Consider the following 20,557-nt stretch of genomic DNA (forward strand, 5'->3'; position numbering starts at 1 on the left):
GTGGTGGTTCATGAGATGAAGCTTCTTTTTATGCTTGTTGGAGAGGACTCATCTCTTGGTGATTGTTGTGATGAAGTCTCTCATTCTTCTTCTTGGCGTTCCTCTGATCTTGAAATTCTTGGAACCATGATTTGCTTCTCAACTTTATTTTCTTCTCAATTTCAAGTTGCATTTTCATCAAATTCGATGTCTCGACTCATAATTAAATTCTTTATTTTCATGTTATAAACTCAATAGCCTCTTGATTGTGTACTATAGTTGAGAAGGATTCCTTTTTCTGTCTTCTCTAGAAGCTTATGCCCTTTTTTTTTTTTTTGTATGTGGACATAGGAGGCTCGAATTAGTGTTTAAATATGAGAAGCTTCAGTTAGTGTCTAAACATAGAGGTTATATGTTAATTTAACTAGAATTTGGGGAGGTATTTTTTTTCCCTATATCATAAATAGATTATGATATTATAGATGCAAATTTGAATTGTAAAATTTTTAATTTAGACACTAAAATATAAAAAATTAAAAAGATTAGACATTATAATTTTTTAAAAATCAACCGCTCCAATTGGTTCGATTAGAATCGAGCAATTTTATTGAACATTGCTTATATTTTCGGTCGTACTTGGTTATCAGAAAGTATATCGTCTTTACTGCTAAGCGTGCATGTCAAAGTGTAGTTTTATATTGGTCAAAGTCGTGGTTGTTCGATAAAACGACGTAAATCCAAAGGCATTAGAAAAGAAAAAGTATTTTTTTGTGTATTTTTGTTATTATGTTAAATGATTGGATAAATTTCGTTTTTATTATTCAGTTTTGTGGGGTTTTATTTTAATTGGTGGTGGTCATAATAATGTCACAGCCACGTGATTAACTACTATTTTTTCCATCCTTATTAGTAGCGGCGCACGTTAGTCACTGATCAGGCACATGATTTTGCAAGTTCCTGTACAACCAACGTTAGGAATGGGGGACTCAACACGGGTCACCACCCTTTGTTTCTTAACCGGTAAAAACGGTGGAAGGTAAGAACTTTTTAGGGTTATGGTTAAATATTCACTCTATTTTCTATAATAATTTTAAAATTATCAAAATATAACATAATTCTCTATCCATATATACTGTACTATTCTTTTTTTTTTTTTCCGAAGCAATGTGTATAATAAGCTATATATGACGGTGCACAAAAATTTACCATAATATCAAAAAAATTTTATCCAGCGCAAATTGTAAAACTTCTTAGGGTTATTTTGAAATATTAATGGCCTATCTTCTATAGTAATTTTAAATTATTAAATAATAATATAATCTTATACATTATATATTTAATTTTATAATCTTATACATTATATAATCTTATACATATTAATGGCCTATTTTCTATAGTAATTTTAAATTATTAAATAATAATGTAATCTTATACATTATATATTTAAAAAAAATATACCTTTTAGATATATCATAATATTGTTGTATATAAAACCTTATCATAATACCATCTTATAGCCTAAATAAAATTACTAATGTTATAAATATATTTTATTAAATATTTTTAAATTCAAAATATAACATAAAATATATAATATTAATATAAATAAATAGATTTATTTAACATTTTATCTATTAGAGTTATATTTTTAGGATTCAATTATTAAATAATTTTTTTCTTACTTATGGATTTCGTGTATTAATATAGATAATTTAATTTTGATCGAATTAAAAAATAAATTTAATATAATATACAAAATTAGTTCATGATGTAATTGGTTTACTTTAATGCTAAATAAATAAAAATATGCAATTTTGCAAAAAAAAGTAAATAAAAATTTTAAAATTTAAAATAGAAGCAAAAGCAAGATAATCAAACTAAAAAGTTGAAGCAAAATATAATGCATCAGACGTTTGTACTTTAATAACAATGTTATCCTGAAATTGACGTGCAAAAGGTCAAAAGTATAACATCACGAGGCATTTTTAGTTTTTTACTACTGGATTTGTATTCTTATTTCGGTGAATCTATAGGCGGGAGATCGGTTAATTAGAAGAGTTAACGTGCGCGTGTGTGGGACAGGTTAACGCATTATCTTCGCTGTCTGTCAGTGCACCGTACTCCTCCGTAGACCCTATTGGAAAAAAAGAGACCATGGAGCTTATAGTCTCACTCTCTCTAAAAAGTCTCTTCTTGGTTTTAGTGTTACAAATCTTTGTTCATTCTGCTGCTTTTGAGGAGGGTTTTGGCTACTCTCTCTCTCTTCTTCTTCTTTATCAAGATGGAAAACCAAGATCACAGAAAGAACGATACACAAGGTTAAACTTTTTTTCTTGGATTTTTTCAATTTATGAGTCATGGGTTCATTAATTGTTATTTTCCTGATTTTGTTTTTCTTCTACAATATGATAAAAATCATTATGTCCTGTTTTATTTTTTTCGCTTCTTTTGGACTTCTCATGTAGAAATAATTTCTGGGTTTTGTTTCTTGTTATCTTTGTGTGATTATCTTGTTGAATATTGTAGGGCATGAGAGCCATGGGGTACATGTTTGTCACAAATGTGGGTGGCCGTTTCCAAATCCGCATCCAAGTGCAAGACACAGGCGTGCTCACAAGAAGATCTGTGGAACCATTGAAGGATATAAGCTTGTTGATTCAGAGGGTTCTGCCCATTCAATTGTTTCTGATGATGAGCACTTATCTGATGAAGATCACAAAACCCCTGGTGAGAATTACTGTTCTTTTACTATACTTCTACATTTTGGTACTTTGTTTACTTTAGTTGCTGAGGAAATGTATGGAAAGAAATTAAATTGCTGGTTTTGGATCTCAGAATTTAGTGATATATTTTTGTTAAAAAAAAGATGTTGAGAAATGAGCCTAATCTAGTTCTATATGCGGAAGTTGGTATGAAGATAAAAATTTTGTAGCAGAATAGGTGAAGAATTGTATTATTGAGTTAATGCTGGTAAATTTGGTGTTTTAAGGTTCGAGAATTGTGGAGAGAGGTAACGATGAGAAAGGTAGTATTGAAATTGGTGAGAGATCAGCTAGATCAGAAGACGAGGTATTTTCAGATGCAGTTGCAGAATTTTCAGATAGTGGATCTGGGAAGGGGATCGAAGAGTCTCCAGAGGATGTTAAGAAGCCAGTGAAGTATCTGGAAACTGTTGCAGATAATGATAAAAGGACCACTTTATCATATGAGGATGGTGCAATTACTGGTAGGCTTTCCATGGCATGGCTCATTTATCTGCATCATGGTCTATGTTCCTTTTATTTCTTTATTTTATTATACTGAGTAATTTGGTTGGATAGAGTATTGATCAATGGAAGTAAAGAAGTTTATGGTGATAGAAGGTTTAATATTTAATATATAAATTAAGTAGGTATGAAACAGGAATCTTATTAAATTGTATTTTCAAAAGTGACATTTTATTGCAAGATTTAAATACTTTGCATTGGATTTTAGTCTTTTATGAGGTTTCCATGCGGTTATTTTATCTTGTTTCTCTTTATATTTGTCTGCATTTTTTTTTGGGAGGAAGGGATTGGATGATAATTCTTAGATTAACGTTCAGGATTGGATGATAATTCTTAGGTTAATTTTCTCTTTTTGATTGGTGGATGAATGTGGTGGTCCTATAAGACAAGCTTGTGATTGCTCAGTTTAACATGGGAGTTAATCTCAGACAAACATAAGACTGAGGATGATATAGAAGTGGATTTCTGCTCTTTTGGTTTTAGTAGAATTCTAGACTTAACTTTAGATTGAAAGAAATAATTTTTCTCTTGTTTAAATTTTGTGAGTAAATGAAAATGGTGATGCTAATTAGGATGAGTCCTTTGATATGTATTTTAAAGCGGAGAAAACAGTAAAAGCTCCTTGTGTCATGAAGAAAGCAACAAAATAAATGAAGTTTTGTATTGAATGGAGGCCTGACTTTGAAAGAGCAGCCAGAGTGAAAGCCTGCAAAATGGCCAAAGACAGGACATTAGTAATCCCAGATCATATTGATCTGAACCATTAATTAATGATCTAAGTTAGTTTTGAAGGTAGCATAGGTTTTTTATGAGAATGTAACTGAGTTAAATAACTTGAAGTATCTGATCGACTTATAAACTGCAAAACAGCATTCAAAACAAGAAGCTTTGATGAAAATAAGAATGGAGAATTGCTTCTGAATGACTGATGAAGCAGGAATATTAAGTAATTTCAGGTTCACAGGGCATTTGAAAGGAATATAGACGATCTGCGAGAGATTGACTTTGCTATTCCAAGTAAGTTGGAATGAGCTTTCAAACTTGTCATTGCTAGCTCTAAGTGTCAATGTTTTTTTTCTTATTTTTTTGAACCGACTAACTGTGAATTGTCGAATGGTACAATTTACTAGTTTTCTAATTTTTGCGCATGCAATTCTATTTAAGATATTTCTTTTTGATATTCTCAAACTCAAGGTTGAGAAGGTTTAGTACTATGCAGCTCACATTGACTATGTAAGCTAGATTTTTATTTTTTATGTAATTTCTTTATTTTTTTGTAACATGCAAAAATGGTGTATAAATTTTCTTTGCTTTTCTATCTATGAGCTCAAGTCACACAAAGACAAAGATTAGTAATTCGAAAAGCCTCTCTCTCTCTCTCTCTCTCTCTCTCTCTCTCTCTCTCTCTCTCTCTCTATACACACACATACACATGATTTTTTTTGGAGGAAAAGCTGGATTTATATTCAAATTTAGTACTGCAATTGTTGGGGGAAGATTTTTCAGGTGGAAGGTTCTGGGTGTTATTATGATATGTGAAATCTACCCTGCAATTGTTTAAGAGGACATGAAGGGATGAAGGAGCATTTTTTCAAATTTTGGAAAGTATATACGTCTTTTAGAATCTGTGGAGGGGATTTTGGCCAGGAATAACCTTCAAAAGAAGGTGAACTTTATGCTAAAACATTTTCTTTTGCTATAACTCTAGTATAAGATGTGGAAGATGAATCACATGAACATTTATGTTTCTTGAGTAATAGTTGGATCAGTTTAGAAGAAATTGTGGGCTTCAGGGGGTGATGTATTTGTGTTCAAGAAGGAAGACTTGCTTTCATTTTTCAATTTTTTTTGGTCAGTTTGGATAAAATGGAACATAAAAGTTTTATCAGTGAAGGGGAAAAGCTTACTTTGTTTTAAATGTTTGGATTAGGACGTATAGTGGTCAATTTGCTGCTGAAGTTTCGGTATTGTAAATTTTGTGATTCCCTTTCTTGTAATCTCTCTTTTTATGTTTCTTTATGTGCTGATTGCACCTTGCTGCCCTTAGCTATCTTCTTTGGTTAGAAGAGGAAAAAGACTAAAATCCTGACCTGAGGAGTTTCTCACCTTTTGACATGCTTTGACATGTATTCTACTGGTGCACTCTTGATATAAGCAACAATCGCTTATACGCTTCCTTCTATTACTTTACAAAATACAATCCGTAAGATAGCTGGTGCTGAAGGCTTAACCATAAAGTTTTCAACCATAGAATTCAATGGTTTTCGTTCAATATTTCTGTGCTCAATTGGGACCTCACAAATGTACTGCATGAAAACACCATAAAGTTCATGGAGAATAAGTAAAAGATGTTCCAATGCATATATTGCTATACAAAAGGATAGATATATAATCTACCCCTTATATTGCAAAGGCTTTTTTTCGATGATTTGAACAGCTTACCCATAGGTCCTAATGTAGCAACCTTATAGTTGCATCAAGGCTCACAATTTTAAATAATTGATTGGAAAATGTTATTCACTATGGGTATGAGATTACTGTCATTGAAAAATGATTCATTTAATTGCTTTAGGTTTACAACAAATATGTTCTAGTAATCTATGGATTGAAGTCTATGACTGCAAATATATACAATGTTTAACTTGATATTTACATGCCGTTAATTCTGTTTATTGAATATGCACTTACTTTTATGCATGTAAAAGATGGTGCATTGGCATTGTTGTGTTGTTTATGAACCAATATATGGATGCTTCAGAATTGCTTTTTACTTTTATGTACAAGCATTGCGTAAATGTTATTCTTTCATTCTTGTGCATATACACTTCTACATAATCAAGAGTTACCCATTAGTAAAAGAATTTGTGATATTTTAGAATTTCTTGTGCATCAAGTCAGCTTCTGCAATGCTTATGGAAGAATGAACGATGGAAGTCTTTCCCCTTGTCCTCACAAAAAAGGATCATAATCATTTATCTGTCGACATCTTTATTCAAGCAGTTATGTATTAATCTATTTAAAAGATTTTAACTTTCAAGCTGGTCAAGTACTATTTTAAATTGGTAAAGATATTTGGTCTAATATAAGGAGAGTTACATAAAAACAGATAAAACTATTGTATTGAAGCAGAAGTGATTGGTAAAGTCGAATTAGTAAGCAATGTTTTCATGTAGATTTGGAAAATTTGGTTTCCTTTCTGTTGACATGATACTTGACTTTATTCACATCATTATAAGCTACAGGATTCCTTACTGCTGTCAAAGATATGATACCCCCTCTATGCATCATTCTCAACTTTTTAGTTTGGAACTTTGAGATTATGACCTCATTGAAACAAAACTACTGTTGGCTTTACTCATACCAATTGAATTTCAATGATTCTGTATAAAAGTTGAGATTCACTCAAAAGGTCAGTAGTTGTAATAGATGAAAATATTGCATGATTATGAGAATGATTAATGCTAAGTTGGTTGCCATTTATTAAAAGTACAGAATGCAAACTCATACATTACATAAAAAAATAAGATGTGGCATTATGTGCAGATTGTATCTGACAAATCGATCTACTTGGCATGTGTTTTCAGTGGCAGCTGTAGGATACAAATTTTTTATGATACCGTTTCCAGATTTTCATGATAAACCTTCTATTTGCAACTGTGCAGCTACCATTCCATCTCTAAGCAATTCAGGTGACAGCAGCCAATTGCAAAATTCTGAACAAGGAAGTTATCTGTCTGGAAGTGCACAAGAGTCCCAAGACCATGTCTCAAGTGCTACCGCCGACTTCAGAGAAAGAGCTTTAACCGATTTTAGAACTGAAGGATCTGTTTACAAGCCCAGTGATGATGAAGGGGGTTCTACATATGACAAAAACCCCGTTCAACTTGAGGCCCAGTCAGATGCATCACAGGGGAACAATGAGAAAACTGCTAATAGTGGGGACTTGACAGAGGCTGATACAAAAGGAAATGGAGAAACTCAGACTAACAAGAAAAATGATGGTGATTACTTGGCTGAGATTAGAACAAGTGAAAATGAAGAAACCGAGTTGGATAGACCCCTTCTAAATGTTAAGGACTCAGCCAGTGATAATGTTAGTGAGGCATCTGAGACATTGCCTAAGTCAGGGGAAACAGATATCACCTCAGATCCTGCAATAGCTGCTGGAGTTGGTCAATTGAAGGAATCACCTAAAGATGAGTTAGACTCTGAGATAAATTTAAGTGTCCTCTCTCCTGAACTGGAATCTGTTGAACATTTAAATACTTCTACTGGTACTGTTGAGATCAACAAGGGAGATGCTTTGGTAATGGCCTCTGCCAGTTCTGGCAAGTCAATGGAGAGTTATGAAGGAAAGAGAGAAGGAAATGACAATTTTCATGTGTTTTCGGTTCCTGAAGATATACCTGTAGCGGAGAATGCTGACAGCATAATTAGAGGTTATAAAGATAATAAAGGAGGAAAATTGCCTCAATTAGTTGGTACTGACTTGTTTATTAATGATAGAACAATTTGCTCATTGAACGAAGGCACAGAGGTCTCTGCTTCAGATATGCATGGTTTGAAAGATATCCTTGAAGAGAAAAGTGGAAGCAATGAGCCTATTATTGAAAATTTTTCTGATGACGCAGAAGCTGGCATGCATCAGATTGAAGTCACTATTAATCAAATCCAAATGACAGAAGAATTTGGTGCCCCTAAAGATGTTGCAACTGAGGTTGACAAAAGCCGTACTGCTCAATTCCCTGAAGAAAAAAAGCTACCTGATGATCATTGTAAATCACAGACAATTTCTGCAGAACACGTGACGGAGGCCTTATTTGATATGAATACAGCAGCTGGACCAGTTGATGCTGAAGTCAGGCAGACAACCAATTTAGTTTGTCTTGGTGGTCCTGGTGATTATGACAAGGGTGGGATCAAAAGATGTGATATAGCTGAAAACAAGGAGGACAAAAGAATTACAGAGAAGAGTTATATAGAAAATATAGTAGTAACTTCAGAACCCCCTAATGTTCTCTCTGAACTTGATAGACGTACCAACTCAATTGGAGGTGATGCTGCTGATCACGATGAAGCTAAAGTTGAAAGCTACTATTTGCCTAAAATTGATACTGGGGAAGATAATTCTAAATTACGATCTCTGGAGGGAAATCTTTCAGTGACGACAAAAAATGTGCCTGAATCTGCTAGAGATCTTCTGGAATCTAATGTTGCTGCAGAGAATGTATCAGAACATGAATGCGTACACTTGAGTGGAGTGTCTGATAATCAAGAAGATAGAAAGGAGCTTCAAAGCAATGACAACATAAATGGAGAGGTACAAGTGGAGGGTATTGATAGAGTTACTGCAGCTGTTGAATCAATTAATGCTGGAGAAAATGACACATTACAGAAGTCTTCAAATGATGTTGGAGATTTTGAGGTGTTACCAAAGCCTTCAGATAAAATTGATGATTCTGGGGTATTTCAGAAATCTTCAGAAGAAGACATGAAGAAAGAGCCTCAGCTTTCTCCTTTAGATGCTTCATCATCTATTCAAAATTGTGCCACTGTTGGAGATAATCTTGCTAGTGACTTTGTTGTGGGTGTGTCTGAGAATCGATCCAAGTTTTCTCCTGATGAATGTGAAAATAAATTTGTTGCACTACAGCTTGGTACATCTGCAGCTGACTTTTCTGATAATCAGGAAGATATAAAGGAGTTTCAAAGCAATGACAATAGAAATGGAGAGGTGCAAGTGGAGGGTATTGATAGAGTTAGTTCAGCTGTTGAATCAATTAATGCTGAAGAAAATGACACATTACGGAAGTGTTCAAATAATGTTGGAGATTTTGAGGTGTTACTAAAGCCTTCAGATAAAATTGACGATTCTGGGGTATTTCACAAATCTTCAGAAGAAGACATGAAGAAAGAGCCTCAACTTTCTCCTTTGGATGCTTCATCTTCTATTCAAAATTGTTCCACTGTTGGATATAATCTTGCTAGAGACATTGTTGGGGGTCCATCCCAGAATCGATCTGAGTCTTCTCTTGATGAACGTGAAAATAAATTTGTTGCACAACAGCTCGGTGCATCTGCAGCTGACTTTTCTGTTGATTCAGGGAGCCAAACAGATAGCTTGGAAGGTCACTGGGGCTCTGTATCGGGTACATTTCCTTGAATGCTTTTCCTTTACTTGTGCATTAATAAATTCAAATATGGTTTTACTATTCAAATATGGTTCTTAAAAGAATAATCAGGCCACGCCCTAAATTGCCTTGCATTAAATATTACAGACTGCTGTCTAAAATCTTAGACTGCAGGATTTGTTAGGATCGGTTTGAATCTTATGTACACACTACTTAACCTTATTCGGAAATAGATTGTAATATCTCTCCAAAAAAACTGTATCGCTGATAGATATCAAAATCTTGAACAATCTGTATATTAATAGTCTTAATGTATAGTTTTGGATTAAGTGATTCATTTCTTTTTGTTTGATTAAATCATAATGGCCCTGCAAAAAAGATTAATGCTTGAACTAGAGGATTGGTCTAGTTAGCTTGTTTGAAAATATAATTATTTTTTGAAAAAAATTAAGTTACCAGCAAAAATTGTTTCTATAGATTCAATTGTTTGCTTTCAATGCATGGAACAGTGCTTTCTACGCAGTCAGATATGCCTGCCACTGTCAATGCTGAGCCTTTGGCATCAAATGGTTCAAAACCAACAGTAGAAGCAGAGGAAGCTGACTTGAAGAAGCCAAAAGCTTTACCAGAGAGACAGCATTCTGACAAATCAGATATCTTTGAGCCTCCATCTTTCATGACATTGGTAGAACCTAAAGGAGACAAAGCCACAGATTCTGATATCCAGACAGCACAGAATATGCAACAGCCAAAAACTGCATCTCTGCAAGCGGGTTGGTTTCCATCTCTTACTCATGTTGTAAATGAGTCACAAGGACGAAAGAAGAATGAAGAAATAATCCAAAAGGTCACAAACTGGAGCACCGGGAAACAACACACGCCATTGAAGAACCTTTTAGGTGAGGCGATCACTGAAACCAAATCCAAATCATCAAATGCCAAGGAACCCCCACTCCTGGTAGTTCAAAAAGATGAAAGTGGTACAAAGGGTAACAGCGCTTCAGCCACAACGGTGAACCCAATTCTGGGCTCTGAAATGCCGGTAGCAGAGCCCGTTAAGAAAGAAGCAGGAAAAGAATGGAATTCTCCAGCAAGGTATCCTGCGGACATCAAGAGAGAGAAGAGGAAAGTCAAAGGAAGACCATACTGGGCACAATTTATATGCTGTTCTTCTCTAAACTAGGACATTGAACAAGTATAATGTAGAGATAAGATACATTTTAGTGAAGATTACGTTACTAAGTTAAGCTCACTGTTGCAAATTTAGTAGATATATCGGTTATAGTTTTGAATCTTATATGGACAAGAATATTCAAGTCCAAAAGTATCAGTTATAACTCTCTTTTTTTTTTTTTTTTTTTTTTTTTTTTTTTTTTTTTTAAATTATAATTGGTTTTTGATGCTTTCTTGTTTGACACATTCCTTTAGTTAACGTTTTGATCGAGGATTTTGCTAAAATCGACGGAAATGTGGGTTTTCAATTTTAGGGATAATTAGTCTTTTTTTTATGATGTATTTTGCACATTGATTATGCTTAGGCTGCACATGGGTCGGGTTGAATCGGATTTATTAATTTAAAGTACTTGACCTGTATGTGCGGGTCAATGATTTTTTTTGTCTAACCCAATTCATTATATGCGTGAACCCTCGGATTATAAACAGGTTGGGTACGGGTTCAACGTAAACCCGCGGGTCAAATAATTAATAATAATAATAATATTTTTAAATAAATTAGAAATCTTTATTATTAAAAAAATTAAGTATACTTAAAAACTTAATTATACAATATTTTCACAAACTATAAATATATTCTAATGACAATATTAAAATTAAATTTCTTAACATGATCATTATTTATCATAATAATAATTAAAAATAAACAAAATTAAATTTCCTAATGAAAAAGCTAAGCATTAAAATTAAAAATACTTAGTAACATAATTATACAATATGTTTTAAAGTACAATATACTCCAATAGCAAATGTAATATGTACTAAATATGTAAATAATTTAGTATTTATATTCAAAATTGCAAATTAAATCAAATTAACTAAATAATGCACAATTTATTTATAGGTTGGGTCAAGTTTGCGAGTTTATCTAGTGAACTCGTCCAACCTAACCCATTATATCTTCAAACCCGCCAGATTGGGTCAGGTTATAATAGGTCATGTGCAACCCTAATTATATTCGTTATATACTCATTTTTTACACTCTTTTAATTTTTTTACCTATATAATATCAAAACATAATTTTTTGTTTAAATTAAAATAAATACAATAGGTTATTTTGTATTAGAGTTTACCGTACAAGCTACTTGTAACGCTACTTTTTATATATTTAATTTATATTTATATAATGAAAGTAGTCTTAAAATAAACTTCAACCACGTTCCTAAACCTAATCTTTCAGTCCCTAATTTATAAATGCAAATTCTTGAGACCCTAATAGGTGTCCAAAAAGAAAATTAAGCTATTACTCAATCTTCAACCTTGCCTTCAATCCCAAATCAATATTAAAAAAGAAATAAAAAGATGATATAAATTGATAATGTAATCGCTTTGGCTATAGTGGTAGTATTACTTATCCAGTACATTAAAAAAAATGAATATATGGATATACACAAAAATTTTTGAAACTCCAAAAAGGACCAAAACAGATTTAGAATATAAGAGAAAAAATATTGAGAAAATTAAAAATGCTTTATCATCAAAAGACTATCTACTTATTTCAAGTGAGATATAATCTTTTACTAAATTAAAGTGATAGTAGTTAAAAATTAATTTAGTAGCGAAAAAGAAAATAAAAAAAAATTATTATTAAGAATAAAACTCTTTTCAAAACTCAATATATAATAAGAAATAAATTATATTAAAAATTACCAATTTGAATTTCAAAAATTAATCCCTTCTTCAACTCATATAATTTAATGAAATTTAATATTGATGGACAAAAAAAATAAAAGACTAAAGCCAAGTCAATAAATAGAAATTACAAAGCAAATCATGCTAAGATTCAATATTAGTCAGTTAATGAGTTTATTCAAGTATTTTCTATTTTGTTTCTCTATTGTTTTAAATTGTAAATTTAAAATAAATAAATAAGTTATTTAATTAATAAATAAAGATTAGATAAAAGAAATATCCTATCATCTCTAAATAAACCCACAATTTTCCCTACAACCATACAAAAAATATGCCTTTTCTTTTTTATATCTCTCCTAAATAGAATATTATTGTATATTCTATTTAAAAATTTATTTTTTAAAAAATATATCCAATCAAATTATACAAACATAATAAAAAAAAAGAATATTAAAAAAATAATATACTTTTTTTTCTCTTTTATCTATCTCCTAAATAAAATATTTTAAATTATAATCACAATAAACTCAAATATTTAAAAAATAAAATATAAAAATATGTTCAAATGTATCATATATATATATATTAAAAATAAATTTAAAAAAAGGTAAAATTTAAAATTTTGAAATTCCTAATTATTTATATGTTTGACTGATAAAAAAAGACATATCCAACAAATTATATAAACATAAGAAAAAAAAGAATATACTTTTTCCTTTTTTTATCTCTCTCCTAAATAAAATATTTTAAATTATAATCAAAATATATAAAAAAGAAAGTATAAAAATTTTTAAATTCTTATTATCATATATATATTTATTAAAAGATAAATTTAAAAATCATAAAAATTAAAATTTTTAAAATTCTTAATAAAATATAATTTTATAATTGGCTATAATTGAGACTATTTTAAAATATTTCAAAATTCATTAAAAACAATATCGGTAATCCCAATGTTCTGAAAAACGGACCAGTCAATGAACCAGTGAAGGAAATGATTCATTGAACTGGAGGGTTCGACCAGGTTCAGTACGATTCAATTGTATTTTTATATATAATATTTTTAAATATATTTATTAAATAAAATTAAAAATGTAGGTTAAAAAATTATTTTAAACTCAAATAAAAATTTTCAAATTCGGCTTTTACAAAAAGAATAAAAATTAGTAAATAATTTTTTTAAAAAAATAAAATATGAATAAATTTAAAATTAAAAAATTAATTAATTACGGTAAAATATATTATTATTTTTCACATGAATTCGAAGGGTGTTTAATTTGAACCATAAACTAATCCTCATCATAGAAATAGAAGATAATGGGAGTGTGTTTCCTATGTCGCACTACCAAGGAAAACTATATATATATATATATATATATATATATATTGAATATTGATATTGATTGATTGATTTAAATTATTAGTAACTTTCTATTTAAAAAAAGTATTAAATATAATCTAATAAAATAATTCAAAAATTATATATAATTTAACTTTATATATATATTATGAATTTTAACTAATCATCATTTTATTATAGTTGCCTTTAAGATGTGATTTTATCCTGAATATTATCTAAAAATAAATAATAATAGCATTAGACATAATCAATAATTTAATAATCAAATTAATTACAGTTAATTTTTTCTCTTGCATTAATTAATCTTTTCATTGTTTATTTTAATAAAAAATTTATTCTAAAAGATATACTCAATACATATAGTAAAATAATAGAGGAAAAGTTTAATTAATTGATCATTTTATATTTAGAAAAATGCATTTTTTTTCATATTATTATTACATTAACGAGTAATCAGTGTTATAGAAAAACTAAAATTAAGAAGGATGAAATGATTTTCATGCACATGATTTGAAATTCATAAAAAAAAGAAAAATTCAATTTTTTTTTTTTTTTTAAAAAAATGGGATGAGAAAACCTGATTTTTGAGACAAGAGGGAAAGGGATAAAACTTGGGTCAAGATGCGACCCTTCAATTAATATCGGATTTTTTCTTTTTAGATGGGAAATTCGGGACTGTTGTTGGAAACATATCGGAATTTCCACAGTCCCATGCACGTCTCTAGATAAGAGTCAAATTAACACTACTTGAAAAGAAAATTATAATGAATTAAAAGAAATTTAAAATTGAAATTGCTTGAGATATTATTGTAGTTGAATTTGTTCTTGAGTTTGAGTCTTTTTTTGAGTTATTGTTGGGCCCACCTCTGATGTCTGAAATTGACTTTTATAGGTTGTGCTCGTAACTATTTTTTAAGTAGCTTTTTAAACAGTACTTAAAATATTATTTGATAATATAGTGTTTGAATTAATTTTTAGAGATTAGGGTAGCATTTTGTAAAAAGTTAACTCATATAACATTTAACTTTTTAACATTTCATAAAAAATTACTAAAACAACTCATTACTAAATACTACTAAAACAAATAATTTCTGCCGAACAGATCCATAGAGCACACACAGGTCATTTCAACTGCTTAAGTTACTGGTAACTTCTTTTGATCAGTGTGTGCAATTTCTACATCCTCTAACCTCTCGATGTATTTAACTAAACCAATTAATTAATTATGGGCCTAATTAATTAATTTAAGCTCAAACAAATTATAAATTCACAATTTGAAGCCCACAACCTACAAAAATTAAAATATGGTTTAAATACAATAAAAAAATCTACAAAAATTCTCTATTAATTTGAAACAAAAAATTCAGAGGTAAAAAACTTTGATAAATCTAAAACTTATACAATCTAGGCAAAATATAACTAGGTCCTAAATTATGCTCAAATTAATCTTTAAGTCCCTCAATGTTTGAGAAATAACTATCATACCCCTATTTTAAGTTTTCATGCATAATCAAGTCATTTCGTCCAACAAGTGAGCTTTTTACCGTTAGTCAGACACACATTTTCAATGGGAATAACTCACTTTTTAGACGGAAGGACCCAATAGTGAGATAAAAAATAAAAAATAAACATCATAATTATTATCAAAAATTGAGAAACTTAAGCGTTAATTTAGACATAATTTAAAGACCCACTTAGATTTTACTCCAATCTATTGAGTGCAACAATACTAATTGCCGATACTTCCTCCGTTCTTTTTATATAGGAAAATTTTTCATTTTGAATGTTCTATTTATATAGAAAATTTTGCCTAATTTGGTAATTTTGGAAACCATGCCAATGTGAAAAGTCTATCTTACTCTTGTTTTAGTCATTTGTGAAGCTTTTATTGTGCGAGATGCTTAAGGTAGTAGCGGACAAAAGTATAGATGAGCATATAATGTGAAGACATTTCAGAGGAAATTTTGGAGAATGAGTTTTTTACATCAATTTCTGTTAAAAAAATGTGCTCATGTAGGTGATATGAGTGCCAATTAAAATGAAGTTTGAATAAAAAAAGGCTAAACAATTTTTAGGATGACTACATTAAAAGAAATTCTTACGAACTTCGCTAGAATATTTTAAAAAATGTGCGATATTTAAAATACGTTTTTAATACCAAAAGACACTTGAGAGGTTAAATGAGCATAAATTTTTATATTTTTACACAATTTTCCTGAATAAAAGATCAAAAAATGAATTTTCCTCCACAGGTCAGAACATAAACTTATTTTTTGCAACCATTTATACTCATCATACGAACAAAGTATTTAAAACCTTATTGAAGATTGAAATGTAATTTAAGACATACATTAATATTAGAAGAGGAATAAATGAGATATTAAGGATAAATTAGAAAAAAAAAGAGAGAAAAAAAGTTAGTTAAACTGCTTTCTTAATTTTGGACGATGATGCGATTTCATTTACACTGGTTTCTTTTTTCTGTCTCTGTGTATTTCCTTCCCTTCCCTGTTTATTTCTATATTGTCTTACTTATCTCGGTCACTAAAAATCTAAACATTATTAGATTTTACGAGCATAAATACTGGCATGATGTGCCGGTTAATTATCATAAATTAATATTTGTAAATTTAATTTTGAAGCGTGTCATAATCATGGAAGTTAGTATTATTGACTTTATCCATGATAATTTCAACTCATAAATAGCATTATGAATATTATACTGATACTAACATGCATATATAATTAATAATATACAATAATACAATACATAAAAGAACAATATATAAATATATTAAAGGATATTAGACACTCAAAGAACTCTAACTAACAAATAATATGGAATTCCTACGATCTTTATCCTAATAAAATTATCCTTATTCAATATAAATATCTCAAATTAACTCCAGAAGTATGAAATCTCAAATACTCTCAATTCTCAATTAAGAAGGTTAACAACAGGTGTGGTGAGCGGGAATAATACTGCACACTGTTTTTGTGAGCGCTGTGGATTGAAGCTTCAAGAAAAACTATGTCATCATCAGTAATATCATAATGGCCTAAAATGGTCTATGTTTCAGAAATCATAATGACAGAATCTGTGTTTGCTCTATAACCCTACGGTGCAGTGTCTGAGGAGCAATAAATTTATATTGTTCTTTCATTTGTAAATGGATATATAGCCTACCCAATATTGGATTTGACTTATGCAGCCCGTGTGAAGCAAGGATTTGGAGTGATGGGTTTTTATTTTTATATTTTTTTTGGTGGTTTGGTGGAAGGGAAGTTATAGGAACAAAACCCCAAACCCTGAGAATGTTCTCGGAGCAAGGTCCCTTTTTGTCGGCATTGCCCATATCCAGCGATGATTCTCCAATTTATTTATTCAGAAGTGCAACCAGGTGATTGATCGATTCATTTTATATTTATTCATTCATTAATTTTCCATCTCTCGCTTTCTTCAAAGCTGTATTTCTGCTTGTATATGATTTGGACCTTTTCTCTACCTGCGTTGTGTCTTTGACACTTGCAACTTCAAGAATCGATTCCGATCATTACTGAGTTCATATTGATATTTCTTGATTTTGAGTCTGTTCTGTGGAATTCTTTTGCTATGGCATACACAAGTGCCAATCATTTGCCTGTTGGAAATCTTCGTACAGGTTTGAGCTTATTGCATTTTTTCCCTCATGTTCTGAGTAATTATGTTCGTTTGTGACAAATGGCAAAGAGATATGATCGGAAGGCTGTATATATGCTGATTTATAATTGACAAAGTAATTGACTGTTAAAATTGGTGTGTTAATTCCAGTATGGAATTCTGAGTTTGCAGTGGTCGTTGATCCAAAGTAAATATATGCATTTTATCTCCAGCTTCCTTGAATCAAGTAAATTCAATTAGTCATTTGTAATAATTAGAAGGTTGACATATGACACTAGGTTAAAGCTCCCTAATGCTGTTGTTTGATCTTTGTTTATGTTTATATGTGTTTTTATATATATGATTGAGGTCTATTACATTTGTTAGAAATTAGTGTTTTGGTTGGAGAACTTTTATGGCAGACCAACATTTGAAGGACTGTCAATTGTCCTTTTGAGGCATTTTTACGGTTTTTGAGAATGGGAATCTATCTTGTAGAAGGAATGCTACTTCTGATCAACAAACAAAAAAAAAACTTCTATAGTATCTTCCGATTTGAGGATCTTTTACTGCTTCATCAGTTCAGCATATACTTTTCATGTAACTTAGGAGAATCTAGACATTCTTATTTTGAACTTCGATCCTTAATTATTGGGGTGGAATAAAAGAGCAGAGCAAGGATATATGTTTTATCTTCTTTTCATGGGTGAGAGGATGGTAAGTTATCACGGTCAGTGAAAATTTAAATTGGATTAATAATAAGTTGGCTATATTTATTTATTTTCTCCGTATTTGATAAAATAAAGCAATTTTGTTAATTAGTTTGTTGCCTTTTTCATTCTCTATATCATATGATAAAGCGCAAGTAGTATAACCAAATGGAGGTCAATAAATTCGGATTTAGGTAGTCCTCAATAAATTCGGACTTAAGCAGTCCGTAAACAGTCCATCAATTCGAACATAATCAATTCTCCAATTCAGATTTAAGCAGTCCATAAACGGTCAATCAGTTCGGATAAAACCAATTCTCCAGCTCGGATTTAAGCGGTCTATAAATAGTCCATCGGTTTGGATATAACCAATTCTCTAGTTCAGACTTAAGCGGTCCATAAACAGTCCATCAGTTCGGACATAAACAATTCATAAACTCGGGATTAAGCAGTCCAACAGCTCATCTTTAAGTGGTCCATTCATTCAAATTTAAACATTTATTGGACATAAATGAACATTTTTTGAAGACTACTGCTAATATACAATAATAAAGTACATAAAAGAACAATATATAAATATATTAAAGAATATTAGACTCCCAAATAAATTTTAATTAACAAATAATATGAAATTCCTACGATCCTTATCCTAATAGAATTATCCTTATTCCAATATAAATATCTCAAATTAACTCCAGAAGGAACTAATTATCAAATACTCTCAATTCTCAATTCTGATGGTTAACAATAATTATTTAAGAAATCATAATAGTATTTATACATTTTGATCTAATATAGTTAGGTTAAAATATTTGTTATCGTATGATTATGTTTTTTCAATTAGATGAAATTGAAAATCCATGCATGTACATGTATGCTTTTGTTGAATTAGTACAAAATGTTATGCAATTTACATAGCATGTAGTGATAGAGTAATCAGTTAAGATAATATTTACAATTTATTTGTATTTAATATTAGCTGTATTTGTAACTGTCACTAAAAGATATACATGTAAACTGCTATATATTGTACCTATAATACAATACAGAACACAACAAAAGAATTCTCAAACGTGTAAACCTCTAGATGGTATCAGAGCTCTAAGGCTACACGGCATCTTCTCATCTTTTCTTCTGCAATTCTGTATTCGTTCTTCATCTTTATTCAAAAAAAAAAAAAAAAAGTATGGGGACAGAGCCCGCTGTCGTTTCTTCTTCTCTCACCTCTACTGTTTCTGCACCTGCTTCTTTTTCTTCTGTCCAAGCTCCCAATATAACTCAGTTCATCTCTGTGAAATTGACCTCAGCTAATTATTTGTTGTGGAAATCCCAAGTTCTTCCCCTTTTGTATGGGTATCGACTTGCTGGTTATATCGATGGATCTAAGCCTGCACCTTCTCAGTCGCTTGACAATGGTGAACCCAACTCAGCGTATAATGATTGGTTTTGTCAAGATCAAATAGTCAGAAGCTGGATCAATTGTTCCGTTTCTGAATCCCTCTTAAATCAGATTGTGTGTTGTACTTCTGCTAAGGAGGCGTGGGATAAGCTTGCTACGGTTTATTCGAAAGGCTCTCAAACAAAAGTCCACCAATTACGGAAATCATTGAAACATCTATCTAAAGGGTCTGATTGCATTGACGTTTACATGCAGAAAGCTCAATCTATCTTTGATCAACTTGCTGCTTTGCAGCACGCAATTCCTGAGGAAGCACTAGTTTGTGATGTTCTTGCTGGATTAGGGCCAGATTATCGCCCATTCACGCGTGCAATTGAGGCTAGGAATGCACCAATATCTCTTGCTGAGTTACATGCCCTTTTGTTAAGTGAAGAAACTCAACTTCAATTTGATAGTTTACACATCTCATCTGCGATACCACCAACAGCTCATTATATTGCTTCTGGTCGTGGTGGAGGGCGATCTCATCGCGGTCGTGGTAGTGGTGGTCGTGGAAAATATGGGCCGTCTCCACGTGGTGGTAGTGGAACTCCGCAGTATTCAACTGCTGGTCGTGGACATACTCATACTCCACTTCATTCGGCAAATCTACAGTGCTACAATTGTAATGGTTATGGTCATATATCTCGTCAGTGTCCTTCACCTCGCTTCTCACCTCAAGCTCATATTGCCACAACCGACTCTTCCTCTCCATCAGCTTGGACTGTTGATTCCGGAGCGAATTATCATCTCGTTTCTAAACCGGAGCATCTTGTCAATCCTGTTCCTGTTGCCGATCATACCACACTCACTATTGCTGATGGTAAAACACTTCCTCTTTTCTCTCGTGGGTCTTCTGTTCAGTCTGTTAATGGTCATTCTTATGTTTTTAATGATGTTCTTTATTCTCCCTCTGTTACTAATAATTTGCTATCTGTATCTGCCTTTACTACACAAAATAACGTTTCTGTTGAATTCTTTCCTAAATCTTATCTTGTGAAGGATATCCCCACGAGGCAGGTGCTCTACCAAGGCCAGAGTAAGAATGGACTGTATTCTTTTCCGATGCAGCCGGTTCGGTCTTTTTCACCCAAAGCTTTTCCTGCAAGTGTTTCGTTATGGCATGAACGCCTTGGTCATGCACATGTTAGAGTTGTTAAGAATGTTC

General features: G+C 31.2%; 1 protein-coding gene across 2 annotated transcripts; it reads left to right on the forward strand.

The window, feature by feature from the left end:
- The first annotated feature begins 2,138 nt into the window (after window positions 1–2,138).
- Window positions 2,139–10,717, forward strand: LOC105639104 (Pentatricopeptide repeat (PPR) superfamily protein). 2 transcript variants are annotated; one of them, XM_089721582.1, is made up of 5 exons: window positions 2,139–2,297; window positions 2,506–2,706; window positions 2,969–3,205; window positions 6,908–9,394; window positions 9,886–10,717. In XM_089721582.1, the coding sequence occupies exons 1-5, from the start codon at window positions 2,261–2,263 to the stop codon at window positions 10,557–10,559; spliced, it is 3,636 nt and encodes a 1,211-aa protein (XP_089577708.1). In that variant the 5' UTR covers window positions 2,139–2,260; the 3' UTR covers window positions 10,560–10,717. The 2 variants fall into 2 exon arrangements, with proteins under 2 accessions (XP_089577708.1, XP_089577709.1); XM_089721583.1 differs by lacking the exon at window positions 2,969–3,205.
- Window positions 10,718–20,557: the final 9,840 nt, after the last annotated feature.

This window comes from Jatropha curcas, chromosome 5 (genome assembly GCF_041381405.1).
Source record: "Jatropha curcas cultivar XTBG-Jc1 chromosome 5, XTBG_Jcur_1.0, whole genome shotgun sequence".
In the NCBI taxonomy this organism is placed as follows: Eukaryota; Viridiplantae; Streptophyta; class Magnoliopsida; order Malpighiales; family Euphorbiaceae; genus Jatropha; species Jatropha curcas.